This window comes from Rhinolophus sinicus, linkage group LG02 (genome assembly GCF_036562045.2).
Source record: "Rhinolophus sinicus isolate RSC01 linkage group LG02, ASM3656204v1, whole genome shotgun sequence".
Taxonomy (NCBI): domain Eukaryota; kingdom Metazoa; phylum Chordata; class Mammalia; order Chiroptera; family Rhinolophidae; genus Rhinolophus; species Rhinolophus sinicus.
In genome coordinates, this window is record NC_133752.1 from 112,636,398 (window position 1) to 112,652,772 (window position 16,375).

General features: G+C 36.8%; 1 protein-coding gene across 1 annotated transcript in view; it reads left to right on the top strand.

Annotated features, from left to right (window-relative positions):
- The window catches only part of KDM5A (lysine demethylase 5A), a 71,502-nt gene extending 62,736 nt beyond the window's left edge, over positions 1 to 8,766 (top strand). The window contains exons 27-28 of the mRNA XM_019711317.2: positions 1,411 to 1,821; positions 8,501 to 8,766. Of these exons, the coding sequence (XP_019566876.1) occupies positions 1,411 to 1,821; positions 8,501 to 8,707 (618 nt within the window). The 3' untranslated portion in view covers positions 8,708 to 8,766. The remainder of the gene's footprint in view (positions 1 to 1,410; positions 1,822 to 8,500) is intronic.
- The last annotated feature ends 7,609 nt before the right edge of the window (positions 8,767 to 16,375 follow it).

Consider the following 16,375-nt stretch of genomic DNA (forward strand, 5'->3'; position numbering starts at 1 on the left):
GGTATACTTAGCATATGGCTTTTGATTTGGAAGTCAGATTGAAGGTAGCCTAAAATAAATCGAGTTTTCCAGTCGGCAGAGCATTTTTTCACATTCATTATCTCATCTGATCCTCTTTATTTTACATATAAGGAAACACAAAGTATTGAGAAGTTAAATATCTTGTTCAAGATGTGATAGACATCTATAAGGCAGTGTTTTTTTGGATTCTGCAGATTCTTAGGTTCCTGTCAAAGATTTTCCCGTCGCAAACCTGTGGAAAAATGAATTCTCAAGTGTTGTTTTCTAAGTAATTATCAAGCTTATGTTTTTCGGTATTTCTTTTTTCTGCCTCCCACTTGTTTCTGTTACCAGACATACTTTAACTATTAAAATTTTTAATGTTTATTACATTGGCACATAATAGCAATAATATTAGAAAGTTGAAAATAAAAATAATAAATTTTTTTGCTTTGTTGCATCAACAATTTTCTAGCCCTTGTCAAAGTCACTACATCCCTCTATAATGAGGTCATGGATACCATCTTATATGTTTTGGTAACATTTTAAATAACATTTTTTTTTAATTTTCTTTTTTAAGATATTAGCAAATTGCATCTGACAACATTTTTTTTTTTAACTTTTTAAATTTATTTAAGTGTGTTTTTCCAGGACCCGTCAGCTCCAGGTCAAGTAGTTGTTTCAATCTAGTTGTCGAGGGCACAGCTCACAGTGGCCCATGTGGGGATCGAACTGGCAACCTTGTGCTCTAACCAACTGAGCTGACCGGCCGCCCCCTTAAATAATTTCTTAACCTCCAAGAATTTACTGAGTTAATAAAATACTTTAGTAGTGGTAGATGAAGACCAAAAAAATTATTACATAATTTAGCATACATTTAGTACATTTAGCTTTCTGTGTACATTTCCATCTCTATTAAACAGAGGTACTACAGACTATTAATATATGCTAACAGTGAACTTTTTTTGCCCCCTTTTGCCTCTAGCAAGCTAAAAATAAATGAGACATTTTATTTAGGGCTTGCCCTTATGATCTACTGTTGAGTTATCTTCATCGAATATTATATTTGCCTTCTTAAAATGTCTTTTAAATATCTTTAGAATATTTATTGTGATATAGGGTACACAACACAAAATTTACCATTTTAACCCTTTTAGTTCACTTGTGTTAATTACATTCACAATGTTATGCAATGATTACCACTGTCTATTTCCACAGGTTTTTAAACATCCCAAATAGAAACTCTGTACCCATTGAACAATAAATCCCATTTCCTCCTCTCTGCAGTCCCCACTAACCTCTGTTATACTCTGTGTCTATGTATTTGACTATTCAAGATACCTCGTGTAAGAGAATAAAACTTTTTAAATGTGTTGCTTTAAAATTGTTTCTAATTCTGTATTTTTAAAGGATGATAGCATGGAAGAGAAACCATTAAAAATAAAAGGCAAGGATTCTTCAGAGAAGAAACGGAAACGGAAGCTAGAAAAAGTAGAACAGCTTTTTGGAGAAGGAAAACAGAAGTCCAAGGAGTTAAAGAAAATGGATAAACCTAAAAAGAAGAAATTAAAATTAGGTGTGGAAAAATCAAAGGAGCTGAACAAACTGGCCAAGAAACTAGCAAAAGAAGAAGAGAGAAAGAAAAAGAAGGAAAAGGCTGCTGCAGCCAGAGTTGAACTTGTCAAAGAGGATACTGAGAAGAAGAGAGAGAAAAAAGTGCTGGACATCCCCTCCAAGTATGACTGGTCAGGAGCAGAGGAATCTGATGATGAGAATGCTGTGTGTGCAGCACAGAACTGCCAACGGCCCTGCAAAGACAAGGTGAGTTATCACTAGGTACAGTCAAATGTGAGCCGGCAAGAGGCAGCTTGTGGAGATGTTTGATAAATGATAGTCTGTTTTTGATGCCAGGGTTTGGGGTTCCAACATAGTATGTTTTCTACAGTTTCTATAAACTGTTTTGAATTATGAGGCTGCTTAGTAGAAGAAATATTGTTTTTAAAAAATCACATACTTAGTGAACATAATGAGACAAGAGCAGAGAGAAGCTGTGGTAACGGGGGGGCAGCAATGCATTTCATAACCAGTTGGCATAACAAGTTTCAAAATGGTCTTGTGCCTTCCTTGTAGGGTGACTTGGGGAACTAAGTACCTTGTCAGTTAGCCACAGTGGCCTGAAAAAATCCTGCGCCAGTATTCTAAGACCTCTGGCAAATAGCATTAAGATTTGGTCTAACAACCTAAAACTAAGGGGTTAAATCTTCCCTTTCGGTCTGTGTCTTATCCACACTCAGTCCTCTGCACTCTCCTAAGTGGAATATGATTTTTTCAGATGCCCTTATAAAAAATAATAAACAAGGTGTTACTTTAAATTTTCTAGCCCTAAATTTTAAGTATTGTTATTATGTGTAATGGCCGTTCTTTAGGTAACATAAACGTTCTGAGAAAGATGGATGGCCTTGATGAAAAATCCCAGTTCATTACATGACTGGAGGCATCTATTATAGTTCCCATCAAGATTACTTGTAAATTCATAGTTTTAATGTTATTATGCTTATTATACCACTTGATATTTAGAGTTTTAATAGCTCTTCAATTTGAACATATGAACAAAATAAATATAACTGCATTATTATTCCCTCACTTCCCTCCTCAGTCAAACACTTGTTAGAGCTTGAAAAGGTCCCATTGTCCAGGGCTCTTCATTTTACAAACAATGAAACCAGGACTCTGTGAAGATAAATGATATGACCAAAGTCACAGAGCTAATTAGTGGCAAAACCAAAAGTAGAAGCTTGGTTACCTGGCTCGCAGAACAGGTTCTCTCCATTAATTCCGCACCCTACCAGTAACTGAGATGGAAGTAAAAAACACATTCCAAAGCTTCATGACATTTTCCATATACATATTAAAGATTTTCCACTCATTTTTGGAAAATAAATATGTAGCAAAATATATATTCCATAGTCTGACCTTACACTAACTACAAATATTTTTGTGTCTCCTTCCAATCCTTTTTCTATATAGTTTCTATAAGTTTATTTTATATCATGTCATACTGTCTATTTTGTATCTTTATCAATTTCGTAAGCATTTTTACATATTATAAACATTAAAACATTTTGGTAGATACATTATATATGTGTGTACTATTTTTATCTTTTATTTTAAACTTGAAATGATGAAAGGTTAACTGTTTCTTTTTGGGTACCAAAGTGTTAGCAACACCTTCTCTCTTTTCGTTCTCCTTTAATTAATTTTATGGTAGTTTCAGTACTGTCAGCAAAATACATATCTTTTTCAAGCTTTATTATTATCTTTCTTAGAGTGTTTATAACCATCATGAGCCTTTTACTTTCTGTTTTTTCTCCTTTTCACTTAATCTCTTCCCTCTCTGCTCAGAATTTTAAATATAGCTTAGTTCATCTATTATCCCTATTATTATCTTCAGGTAGTATATAAACACTACAGGGAGTTTTTTTCTCATCTGCTGTAAAGTTGTTAAATTAACCCATGCCTTGCTTACTCTTGGGGTTATGCGAATGAGTGAAATAATCTACATGAAAGCACTTGTTAACCGAAAATGCAATGTAAATGCTAAGATGTGATCATTATTTTTAAATGAGCTCTGATATTTGCTCCTAACATTATAGATTTTTTTTTGAAACTCTAGAAAGTTATCTCATTTTAATGGAGCAAAAGGACATTTAACTGAATATTCAGAAAAAATATCTATTTTAAACTGTTAAGACACACATAAAGGTTAGCAGTGTTTGCTTTAACCTGCCATTAGTAAATGTTGTATTTCTATAATGTGTTTAATTTTAAACAAATTATTTTAGATTTTAAGCATTTTGTTCATCACTACTGTTTTACAATTTTTGTCGTTCTCTTGAGTGTTCCTGACACCAGTTTTACTACATAAAAGGTGTACTTCTTTTTTTTTTTAAATTTTATTTTATTAAATTTATTGGGGTGACAATTGTTAGTAAAATTACATAGATTTCAGGTGTACAATTCTGTATTACGTCATCTATAAATCCCATTGTGTGTTCATCACCCAGAGTCAGTTCTCCTTCCATCACCATATATTCGATCTAGGTGTACTTCTTTAAAAACTTTGTAGAGAATTTTACAACTTTCTCAATTTGAAGTACAGTGTTTCTCTAAGAAAACCAAATTAATGCATGGCACACATCTTTCGAACATAATGATGACAAGAAAAGAATAATTTTTAGGGAAGTCTGTGTTCTTTAAAATACACAGCAAAAAAATAAAATAATTTCTAGGGTTAGTTCATATTTAGGTAAATGGACATTTTCCATTTTTCTAACCAATAATTACTATTAACTTTTTCCCCAAAATGCAGATTGAGAAAACTTTGAAGGATTAAATGTTACCTAGATTAATAAGGCTAGATAAATGTTACCTAGCCTTAATTTCAAGATGTCTTAGAAAGACAAAAGAAAAATATATCAGAATAATGTAAAAGGTTTTTTAAAAATATCTCTCCGCATCATTGTCAGATTAACTCCAAGGTGAAATTAATTTTTAAAATAATAATGAAAAATTATTTTTAAAAAATTAGTTTTAAGGTTCAGAATCTTTTTCTGTCTAAACTCTGCCCCTTTCATTCAGTCTTACAGGTACTAAGAGTAAAACAAGTTAACTTGAAGAAGCGTATTTTTTTTTCTACATGAGACAGAACTTTATTGATATAGGGCTTCCTGGGGAGGGGTGTGTGGGCCTCAGGGCAGGGCCTGTAGCACCATGATGGGGGTGGCTGGGATGTTGGGGTCCCCCTGGGTAGGCCAGGCACAGGTTGGGGTGGATCTTCCCAGCTCTGCCCCACTCCTGTAGCTGGTCTGGTCAGGGGGAGGGTGTTGGGGGTGCTGCTAATCCTCTCCCCTTGGCAGAGACAGACCCCTTCCAGCTCAGAGTGGAGGGCTAGGGCCGTGCTGGAAGTCAGGGTTAGCACTGGCTAAGCCCCCTCGCCCACTCCCACTCTTCACAGTACATATTCTAATCAAAGGTGGGAGGCGTGGGGGGGATCCCTAGGGGTGGGTGAAAAGGACGCTAGTATGAACAGTTGTTCCTCCAACCCGCCCCAGTTTTTCACTGTGGACTGGGAGAGGCTGAAGAGGAGCCCTGGGGGTGGCGAAGGCACATGTTCTTTCAAGCTAGTATTTAAGTAACTTGTTTTTGTTTATTAGAATAAACATTTAATCATCTTATTTATTAAAATAGACTTTTTTCCCTTTACCTTTTATATCCTCTTCCTGTGGGCCTTTCCCTTACCCCTTACTACTTCCATAAGAAGTTTGACATGGTAAATAAAGAGAGATTAAGTTGATAAACTTGTATTTCTCCCGTTTACTATTTGTTAGTCACTCTGATTTTAAAAGCTTTTTGCCCATTAGTCTTGGGCAGACTGGGAGGTTAGTTACCTAATGCTGAGATCACCAAGAAATACAAGGATTCTGAACATACGTTATGTTGTATTTCATTAAGCAGATTGTTTTAATTTTTCAAACCTGACTTTTGCAAGGAACCTTGGTACAAAAAAGATTGAATGGCAAAATAACGAAAGCTCAATTGGGTAACTAAGCTAAGAATATCAATAAATCACCAGGCTTTCTTTTTTCATAGTGCAATAATATGCTCTAAGGAATGAACAAAATATGCCAAATATTTTTCTTAAGTGAAATTTTGAAACCATACAGTAAAACCTGAAATGTCAAACTTACATGATTTCCTCTGTTTACTATATTTCTCTTTTAAACATTCAAATCCAAGCCCAGTAACCTATTTGTACTATAATGTTAAATCTCTAATCAGTTGATATTTGAACAGCTCATACCTATAAAGTTTTTAAATAATTATTTTTGTGATTTGATAAGTACATCTCCCAGAAATAGTGAAAGGGGAAATTATTATTAGAACTTAATATGCAGTTAGCCAAATTCTGTGTCCTTGAATTTTTGGACTACTACAGTCTGTTGCCTGTGTGTCAAAATTTTCTGTGGATTCAGTTGATATTTCAAACTTTAGTTTGCTCTGTGATCCTGTGGATCTTTTCAAACAACTGGAATTTGACTGTTAGTAGATGAACATGATAAAAAGATATCAGTAAGAAAAGGACTGTTTTATCCCTGCTAGATTATCAGCGTAAATTGTTATCTAACCTATAGCCTGGGAGAGAATCTGTGTACCAGTGAATATCTCAAGAAGTTATATGCTTTTTGGAATTGTGGGAGAACTAGGCCTAGGAATGGACCTCTAGCCAAAATCAAAAAAGGGAAAATGTTGTCTTCCTTATTTGAGAGTGATAGATTTAGTTTTTAGAAACGGAGTCAGTGAGTATAGTGCAGAATTAGGTTTTAAAAGACATGAGACCACTTTTCTTGGCAGAAGATACTGGTAAATTAGTAACTTTCTTACTCTATGGATTATCAAGACTGGGGACTGGACTGGATTAAGAGGATTGGAGGTAGGAGTAGAGTTATCTTCATTCAGGGGTGGCATCACAAACAGGATAGTATCTCAAATCTGGGTGGCCCAAAGAAACAGTTTATCTTTCCAGTTTCCTTCACTGGCTCCAAATAGCCAAAACACTTATCCTGAGTTTACCTGTTGTCAGATTAGCACTGTAAATCTTTACCTGCTTGCAGTACCTTTATTTTGTTGCACAGAAGTCATCTCCCTTTTCTATCCATTTTGATCAGTTATTTTCTTTACTACAGATTTCAGAAGCTAAACATTTACACAATTACAGAAAAAAACCATTGTGTTTTAAGAAAGAATTACGTTGCGCTGAATTTACAGAGAGCAATATCACAGTGTCAGTGATGATCAAATTTACAATGTATAAGAAATTATTAAAATAATTTAGAATATATAAGAATTACATGGGGGCTGTAAAAATGTAGGCTTCTGGTTTGTACCCCCAAGATATTCTGAATCTGTAGGTTTGGGATGGGTTTCAGCTACACTTTCAGCAGTTATTTCAAGGTGTAAAATGTTTTGTGTAAAGTAGGATAATGAGTAGAGCCCGGAAACTGATATTAAAAAGTGCCTCCACTATCCCAGGCAGTAACTAGGTGTTTTGCCGTACGTTATTTCATTTGGTCTCCTAAATAATTCTGTCAACAAGATGTTATCGCCACTTTACAGATAAGGAAATTGAGCCTTAATGAGATTAAATGACTTGCCATAAATTATACACATTGGAACTCAGAACTTCTGACTGAATTCAATCATCTTTATACTACACAATATAGTTTCTTAAACTGTAGAACTCGAGAATAGGAACAGTAAAAGCAGAAAGCTTATTTTGACAAATGATTTCTCCCACCCTTTATAATAACCCTAAAACTACTAACATGACTGTCATAGTTTTGACAAGTTTTTATAGTACATGGAAACTAATTTTGAAAACTCATTTTCCCTGAACTCATTTACCTAGCTAAAACCTCCTTCCTCTGTTTTTTTTTTCATAAGCTGTGCTGGGGTACTTACTTGATCCCTTCATACTGCTTACTTTGATATCTGGCAATGCTCATTGTTTTAAGCGGCTTCCTACATTGCCAGTGAAATGATCAGCTTTTGTACTGGGGAGAGAAGAGTAGCTCTTTTAATTTTAAAGGTTCTCATCTGCCATGACATCAGCTTTAAAAACTACCACAGTCACCTTCCAAATATACAAGCCAGAAATTACCTTATTTTTAATTCTAGGCCCAAGGCTTAAAGTCATCAGATGACAGTCCCTTTCTAGCCTCCTGTAATCATAGTATTCTCTGAGGGGTCAAAGTTCACCTGGCATCTGCCACTGACCTATCAGTTATCCACACTTTAATTTTAAACCCCAGAGTGATCTATTGACCTGTGTCTTTTGACTGTTTTAATTGGTTAATTTGTAAGATTTGACCTCTGATATTTGCTAACTTTTTATAGGGAGTTGTATTTGTAACGGAAGAAGAGAAGAATAAAAAATAGTAGTTTTAAAAGTGGCCTATGTGACTGCTTTTCTAAAAAGGTATTTAATGCTCTTAGTACTTTGGCTTATCTCTTTGAAATAAAGCTAATACACAGGATTGCCTTCACATTGTTGTACTCTGCCTTTCTTGATTGATAATTGCATTGTCTTAGAGCCTAGAAATTGTTAATATTAGCTAAAACTACTTGGCTGCTCTATTAGAAGTTCCTTTTTTGTCAAGTTTTTCTCAAACATGTTTCTGCCTCACAAGGAGCCCCAGGTATTATGAGGTAATGCAGTACCTACGAGGCCTCATTTAGTGGACACATTCTGGTAAAAATACACTTTTGGGGTATTCACTTCCTAGCTTCTTTCTTTAAAAAAGAACCCCATAAGAAGTCATTGTCTATCTCTGGACATCCTGATTATTTGCTATCATTTAAGCCAAGAAAGCTTTTTGGTTTGCTTTTATTTTAGGCTCAGTGATTATGTAATTTAACCATTTCCCAATCTTGTCTTCTGCAGGTAGACTGGGTACAATGTGATGGTGGCTGTGATGAGTGGTTTCATCAAGTCTGTGTGGGTGTATCTCCAGAAATGGCGGAAAATGAAGATTACATCTGTATAAACTGTGCAAAGAAGCAGGGGCCAGATAGCCCAGGTCAAGCACCAGCTCCCTCCTTCATAATGAGCTACAAACTACCAATGGAGGACCTTAAGGAAACCAGTTAGCAAATGCTGGGTTAGTTTGGGACATGGGGAAAATGGACCACATTGAGAGACCTTAGGCATCAAGTCAGGTGGTTTAGATCCACTCACAGTGTTGCTTCCAAAGACGAATGGCCTTCAGAGCAAGTCTTCTTAGCTGACTTCCTCTGCATGGATTGTGTGATCTACGTTCTGTATCAGCACATCTGTGCAGAGGGTGTCTTCTTTGGTACAGCAGCCAGTATTTCAGTTCGTGTCTCCTCTGAGTATGGTTTGTTAAATTAAGGCCAGACATTTGATTGAGCTCCAGGGTGGCCGGCTGGCATTAAATCCATTGGTGTGCCGCAGGGCGTGTGGGGTGTGGCTTAGGGCCAGTTGCTAGCAGTTAGAGGTTTACAGCCTGGGGTAGCAGCATCTGGTGGTGCTGGTTATTGTATCTCCTTAGTTAGGATAGTTGCAGAGGAGTCAGAGTTCCACGTTTTTCCCACTGTTACCTGGCATTTAATGCCCTGCAGATACAACTAGGAGAGGAACAGGGCTGAAGTTAACTCCTGTTAGATGTCTTGAGATTGTAGCACAGTCCGTATATCTCAGCTACTTGTGCTTGTTTGTACCAAGAAGAAAACCCCAAATGAGAGGCAGGTCACCATATCTTCCTAAGGAGGAGGATGGCATCTAGTTCAGAAATCTGACCAGATTGGATTCTGGGAAGAGGAGCTTGTATTATTTCTAGGCAAGGAGCCCTTTTTGGCTTAGAGAAGTCTTGCTGTCTTGGGTCTACATTTTAGAGAAGAGCAGGTACACGGATCCAGGCTTCGGCAGAAAAGAAGAAGACAAGCCAATGTTTTACTGAGCCACAGTGATGCATGCTTTTTGGGGAGCCTTGCATTCCCCAATACCAGATACCACCAGGCTTCAGGCATGGCCGTGAGCAAGACCAGCACATAACAGCTTTTGCCTTGCAGCCCTGACGCCATGTCTACTGTGCCCACCAGGCGATTCATTCCTGATTGTGGCCACAGCAGATGCTGCTGAGTAACACCATGGCTTCATCAGAGGATGTCGGGCTGGAGGACCTTGGGGTGATGAAGTTGTTTTAGTAAATCCATTTTTTTTAAAAAAAAAAAGGACTTGTTTTTACTTTTTTCTAAATGTCTCTGACTACTGACTATTCTATAAATAGATTATTTTTCCTTTTTTAATATACATATATCAATATATAAATATATATATTTACTGTTACCAGCAGCATATGACAGAGTTTCAGTATCAAAAATCCATTTGGGGGCTTGCTTACTCTTTGTTTGCTTTTCAATAAAGAAATCCCATTCCTTCCTTGTAGTACAAGGAGTTAGCACTTCCTTCTCCATCCTAGCCTGACCAGATCTTCCATATTGTTTTTGTTCAAATAAATAATTATATTTCCTTTGTGTGTTGGGACTTGTCCCTCTCTCTTGGGAAACTTGGTCTTACTATATCTGTGACAGCTATTTTATTTTGTGTTTGTATGTGAATGTGAATGTTTGAAACTATGGTGCTGTGTTTCCTCCCTCCTGTTGTGTTATCTGTTCTTGCTAAGGTGTTAGGTAACCTGTGTGGAAACTCTTATTAGAAGGGTGAGAAGGGGACTAAAATTTTTTTTTTAAGAAAAAAAACCAAACAAGCTAAAACTAGTGTTTTGTCTTCACTATCCTGTGTCCCTTTAATTTGGTTTAAAAATCTGTGGTTTGACTTAAATTCATCAGTTTTACTTTTAAAAGGGGGGCAGCGTGGTGGGCCTAAAGAATAGCTTATTGTCTCCCCTTCCCATTTTGCCCCAATTTGTTTTAAAGAAATGTCTTCTAGTAACTAGAAGTGAAATGTACTGTCCAGTTACAGTTTCAGTGGGTACGAGATTTAACTCAAAAGGCATCTTACTGAAAAGAAAAAAAGCTCTTCTATAAAGTCCAGTTGTGTAAATGCTTTCGCTGTCGTTCATACAACCTATTTTTTTAGCCACTCTTTCCTTAATCGTGTATAACATTTTGAGTGTTTTGACCTGTTAAGAGGTTCACAAGCATTGCTCTGCAGGTGTCTTGAGACTCTCATGTCAAGTGTGTGGGATTTAAGATTTCAGTGGATATTGCAAGATAACCAATTTCATAAGTTTCCATTTTGCCAAGCTATATAAAGATATTACTTAGTTAAGAATTTCATTTGGTTGATGTTATAGAAGAAAGCACAATATTTTTTGCCTTTTGGTCTTTGTAAAAATCTTCCAATACTTGTGGGTTAAAAATTGAACGCAGTTTTAAGTGATGGCTGTGTGGAATACATAAAAAAATTCTATTTTTCCTTCCTAGTCACCCATTAACTACTCCATCATCAGTGGAGGGGCATGAGGAAGCTGAGAAAGCTGGCTGAGGTGCTTTGCTTCCTGGAGTATGGTAGATGAATATAGGTGGCTGTTTAGGGAATACTTTATGTTCTTAATAAGGTATTTGCCTTCTAGAGAGACCTGAGAGAAAAAGGCAGGGCAGTTTCCAACCATGAATAATAGCTTCCTGTTTTTCTTCTGACATTTTGAAACATATATATCATTTAATTGATAATGTTGGATTTTCTGTATTTATTTAAAAGTCTTAAGAGGATTTGGTATGACTCTTGACCATAGATTTAGACCAAGGTCGAGAAGAACAGGTGAGAGAAATTAGTTTAAGAGAGAGAGAGAGAGAAGAAAAATTAATGTGTACAAATCTACAATTTTGGAATTGAACTGAGATTCATCTATTTAAAGAATGCTGATACTCGAATATAAAACATTGGTTTCAGTTAGAGGAAATTACTGTTTACAACTTAAAAATGGTAGGTCTTTGGTAGTTTCAAAGTGTAGGTCATTGGAACTATGCAGACCCAAGTTTACAAATACAACTAAAGCATTGGTAGTTCGTAGCTTTCTTGTTGGGGGAGGGACTAGTTTCCTCTCACAGGTGTTTATTTCCCTTTCTGATAATTACTGCAACAGTTGTGTTGAGATGTAGATACTCAGCTTGCTACAAACCAGCTTTGCACTACTGATTCAAATTTGTGTCTCAGTAAAATTATAAATTACTGTATATCATACTTTGAATAATTGAAAAGGCAAACATTAAATCTGTGATTGCATACCATGTACTTTAATAATCAAAACCCTAGCAAAGGCTAACAGACTTGTAAGATTAGAACAGTATTGCCTGTGCTTCACATCTGTTCTCTGGTTTGTTTTTTGTTTTCCCTTTAGCAAATGTCCAAGAAATTACTTGTTTTTCTTAATTTTTAGATTCTGGGTGTGATTCAGCACAGATAAAACAAACTCACTGCTTGTCAGTATTTTAATTCTATAGTAATTTGTGTGAACATCAGCCAGAACTTAAGATAAAAGGAGAAATTCAAGACCTTCTTTTAAAGTGGGATTATCCACCTTTTAAAGAAAGTGACAATTTGAAGTGGAATTTGAACATTGTAAATTGTGGAAAAATTAGGCTATCAAAGCCCTACATATAACCAGGTTCAATAAAAATTTATATATGAACAGGTATGTAGAAAGTTGCCTTTGCAGTAGGTCCTTAAGTATAAATTTTTAAAAGCAGGCAATTGATTTAGTGTCCCCCCTACCCTTTCTTTGAATTGAAGCATATCATTATTTCTTTGGATAGCATAAGAAGGAAAGAATAGATGTCAATATACTTTGGAATTGCAGCCTTCTTCGCCTTGGATCATATCTAGTCACCACTATGCAACAAATGATGTGTATGGACTGGAAAGGTTAAGATGGGTTTTTAAAGATGTATTCTGCCTGTTTCTTTTGAAATATTCCAAGATGTCTAAACAGGAATGTCTTGTAAACCTCAAGACCCTCTATTGATTATTCCCTTACATATTTATTTGTCAGTGAGACACTTAAATATAATATGGATTCTAATTTACCAGGGTTTTTTGGTGGTGCCTTATGAAAAGTATAACCTGATTTCTTGTTTTTTGAGCATGTTTTGCAATTTTCTTTGTTTTCTGAAAGAATATTAGATATGGTTATTTGCATTACATCTAAAAATAAAAAACATTTGTGTGTGTGCTCAGGTTACCCCCTCCTTCGTCATTTACATTGGTGGCAACTCTAAATGGTAACCAAGTAAAGATAAATTTTGATGATGAATACTAATGATCCTGAGAAAAAGTAGCGATTATATGAGAGCCACTTTTGACCTGTGCTAAAGCAGTTTCTAGTACCGTGTTTTCCTGAAAATAAGGCTGGGTCTTATGTTTGCTCCAAAAGATGCATTAGGGTTTATGTTCAGGGAATGCCATCCTGAAAAATTATGCTGGGGCTTATTTTCTGGTTAGGTCTTATTTTCAGGGAAACACGGTATTTCATTTGCTGTCTATAAAGTAAAGAACTGGTCTCAAATGATTTGATCAGTACTGTGATTAGCCTAAGACATTGCTGGAAATAGTGTTTTCAGAAAGTGAAGTCGGTCGAAGAAGTGATTTCTGAACATTTCACCTCTAAGCAAGAATCTAGTGATGACCCACAGACATTTCCCCACCTTTGATTCTTGAGCAATTTATTTCTTTGCAGCCAACCAGTAATAGGAACATGAAGAAATACAGTTGACTCTTGAACAACACGGGTTTGAACGGCCTGGGTCCACTTACACACATTTTTTTCAGTAAGTACTGTAAATGTATTTTCCATAAATTTTCTTAACATCTCTAGCTTTATTGTAAGAATACAGTATAAAATACATGTAACATACATAATGTGTTAATCAACTATATATGTTATCAGTAAGGCTTCCAGTCAGCAATAGGCTATTAATAGTTACGTTTGGGGGGGACACCAAAAGATGTATGTGGATTTTTCAACTGCGGGAGGTTGGTGCCCCTAACCCCTACGTTCAAGGGTCAACTGTACTTTCCTTTGGCTTAATGCTTAAAACTAGTTCAAACTGCAACTTAACTTCAGCGAAGTAGCACTTTTTTCTCATTGCCAAGGTTACAAGGCCATGCAGCCATTGCTGAAAATGTTAAGGTTTGCTTGCCTCCAACATGAAGTGTTGGGGAGGAGAACTGGTGGGAAGGTGGAAAAATCTGGTTCTCAAATTTGGAAAGGAATTTTCTTGCCAACAAAGACAACTGAAACTTCATAAGGTGATATGTTCTTTTTAAAATTTGTGTGGGATCTTCCCAGTTTAGATCAAGTATTTCTTGGGACCTCGGCACTGAAGTTGATAAAAAATTGAAGATCCAGAATCTCTTCATGGAAAGCCTACCATTAATTGGGAAGTCACGTGATACATTTAGAGAAAATTACAAAGAATAGTTAATATATGGAATAAACTGATTTTAGAATTCAATATTTTTATATAGTAAAGTTCCATGAAATGACTAGGCAAGGATTTTCTCTAACCTTGTCTTTGGTGCTAGGTTATATATCTTGGCAATGGAGAAAAAGGCACCACAAGAAGCTTTAAGAACAGCTTGGTGGTTCTGGCTGGTGCAGCTTGTATTAAGGAATCCTGGTGAGTTGCCAGGGACATAGGGATGAAGTGAGAATATTCTGTAATGTAAAAAAACCCAAAACTTCAAAAGCCCAGATGAGGACTGTACGATTACAAAAGGTAAAGAACACCGGATTTAGGAATCAAGTCTGGGTTTTAGTTGTAAGTATGATCTTGTGTTAGCTACTTATCTTTTTTTGAGTCTCAGTTCCCTATCTATGGGTTAATTCATATGGATACAAAGATATAAATTACACAGAGGGTAAAACATGATTTTTAAGGATGTTTCTTACTAAAACTTGTACAGAATTTAAAAGTAAGATATGGAGAGATTTTGGATATGTATTTCAAATCCTCTATTTAATGATGGAAAAATCTATTCAGTACTCCTGAGGAGGGAACATACAGCCTATATTGAATATATAGTCTGTTTTTAGAAAATTTAAGTATTGGTCATTAACATCCATATTAGAGCTTACCCACAGCCCTACCTTCACTTGGGCCTGAAGTTTGCAGTTCATCATGGCCTTGAATGTACTTCGTATGCCCCAAGACCCGCATCTTGCCATTCTCTTAGTGCCAAAGTCCGGAGGTAAGGTGAGAGTATCAGGCACATTTTGACAGACCTCACTGTGCCCCTCCCTCCTCCCGAACTGACCTGGCCTTTGTAAGCTTTTTCTTTCTCCAAGCCCAGGCCCCTTCCCTCTCCTTATGAGACTGCACTGCTGAAACTATTGGGCCACCTGGACAAGTGATAGCTTTAGTCCTGCCATCAGCGTCCTGTAACCCTGTCATCCTATTGGGCTAAGCTTCATTAAGACCCCAAACAGATTACCACTAACACTCCTTTTGGAACCAGAACAATAATTCAAACACATCTAGTCATGGGCAATGCCCAGTGCTTGTTTATTTTGTCATAGAAACATCACTCCAGAGTTCTAGTTGGAACATTGAGGATGGTTTAATTCACTTTGCTTCTTATCCCTGTAATTCATTGCTGCCATCTAAAATAGAAGCCTATCTAAAATAGAAACCTGTCCAATCATCAGTCCTCTTTCCTCATATTCCAATACTGTTACCTGCTATCCTCAATTCACGGTCCCACTGCTGCCCTTCCCTTCCTGCCACTTTGCATTATAAAGGCCCTCACATCCCTATTTTCTTAATAAATAAACATCCCTGCTTTTTCATTAACTGGAATCTGGCTCTCAGCCACATTTAGGATTATTTCAAGTGGAGGGTGCCCATTTTCTCACTATTACAAAATGAACGGGTGGGTTATAGGGGCTTGTTACCCCTATATTCCTGATCCATTGCCATACTTTTTTTTTTTTAATGATTTTTTTTAAATTGGGGGACATTGGGAAACTGTTTTTCCAGGACACACAAGCTCTATGTCAAGTTGTTTTCAATCTAGCTGTGGGAGGCGCAGCTCAGCTCAAAGTCACGTCATTTTTCAATCTAGTGGAGGGCGCAGCTCACTGGCCCATGTGGGACTCGAACTGGCAACCTTGGTGTTATGAGCACTGTGCTCTAACCACTGAGCAAACCAGCCGCCCCATTGCCATACTTTTGAGGCCTGTGCTATTCAACTGTACCATCTATCCTCATCATTGTCACCTCTGGTTACTCTTCTATTCATTGAGGCCTTTGGTGGTTCTTGGGCACCTGTACCCCAGGCCTTCTAGCATTCTGGGCCATATCATTGATCATGGGTGACCTTATAGTTTCTGAACCTCCACCTTCAACAATCATTTTCACACCAGTCAGCAAACCAGTTCCAAGGCCATACTTTGGACTCTGTCAAAACTTTTTTCTGAAATGTTAAAATTCTAAGATCCTATTCATACTGCTCTGGTTTTTAATGTGTTGTCCTTTGATCTCTTCACTGTATTTACTCTGACCCCAGGAAACCCCAAGTTCCTTAATCACTTTTTTCTTCCCTCTGGCTTCATTCCCTCTTCCATTTGGCATAGATTTCATGGCCTATTACCCACTTGTGACCTGTTTCCCCTTCACTCTGGCCCTGCAGAAGCTGTCCGTGGATCATTATCGCTACCTGCCTTTGTTCTCATGGGCTGCTGAATACTACTGAGTTCACACCATTGATTGGTAGCACAACAAATTGACTCATGTTAGGCTGTCAAAGCAGTTTAGCAGCCCCAGTGGTCCAATA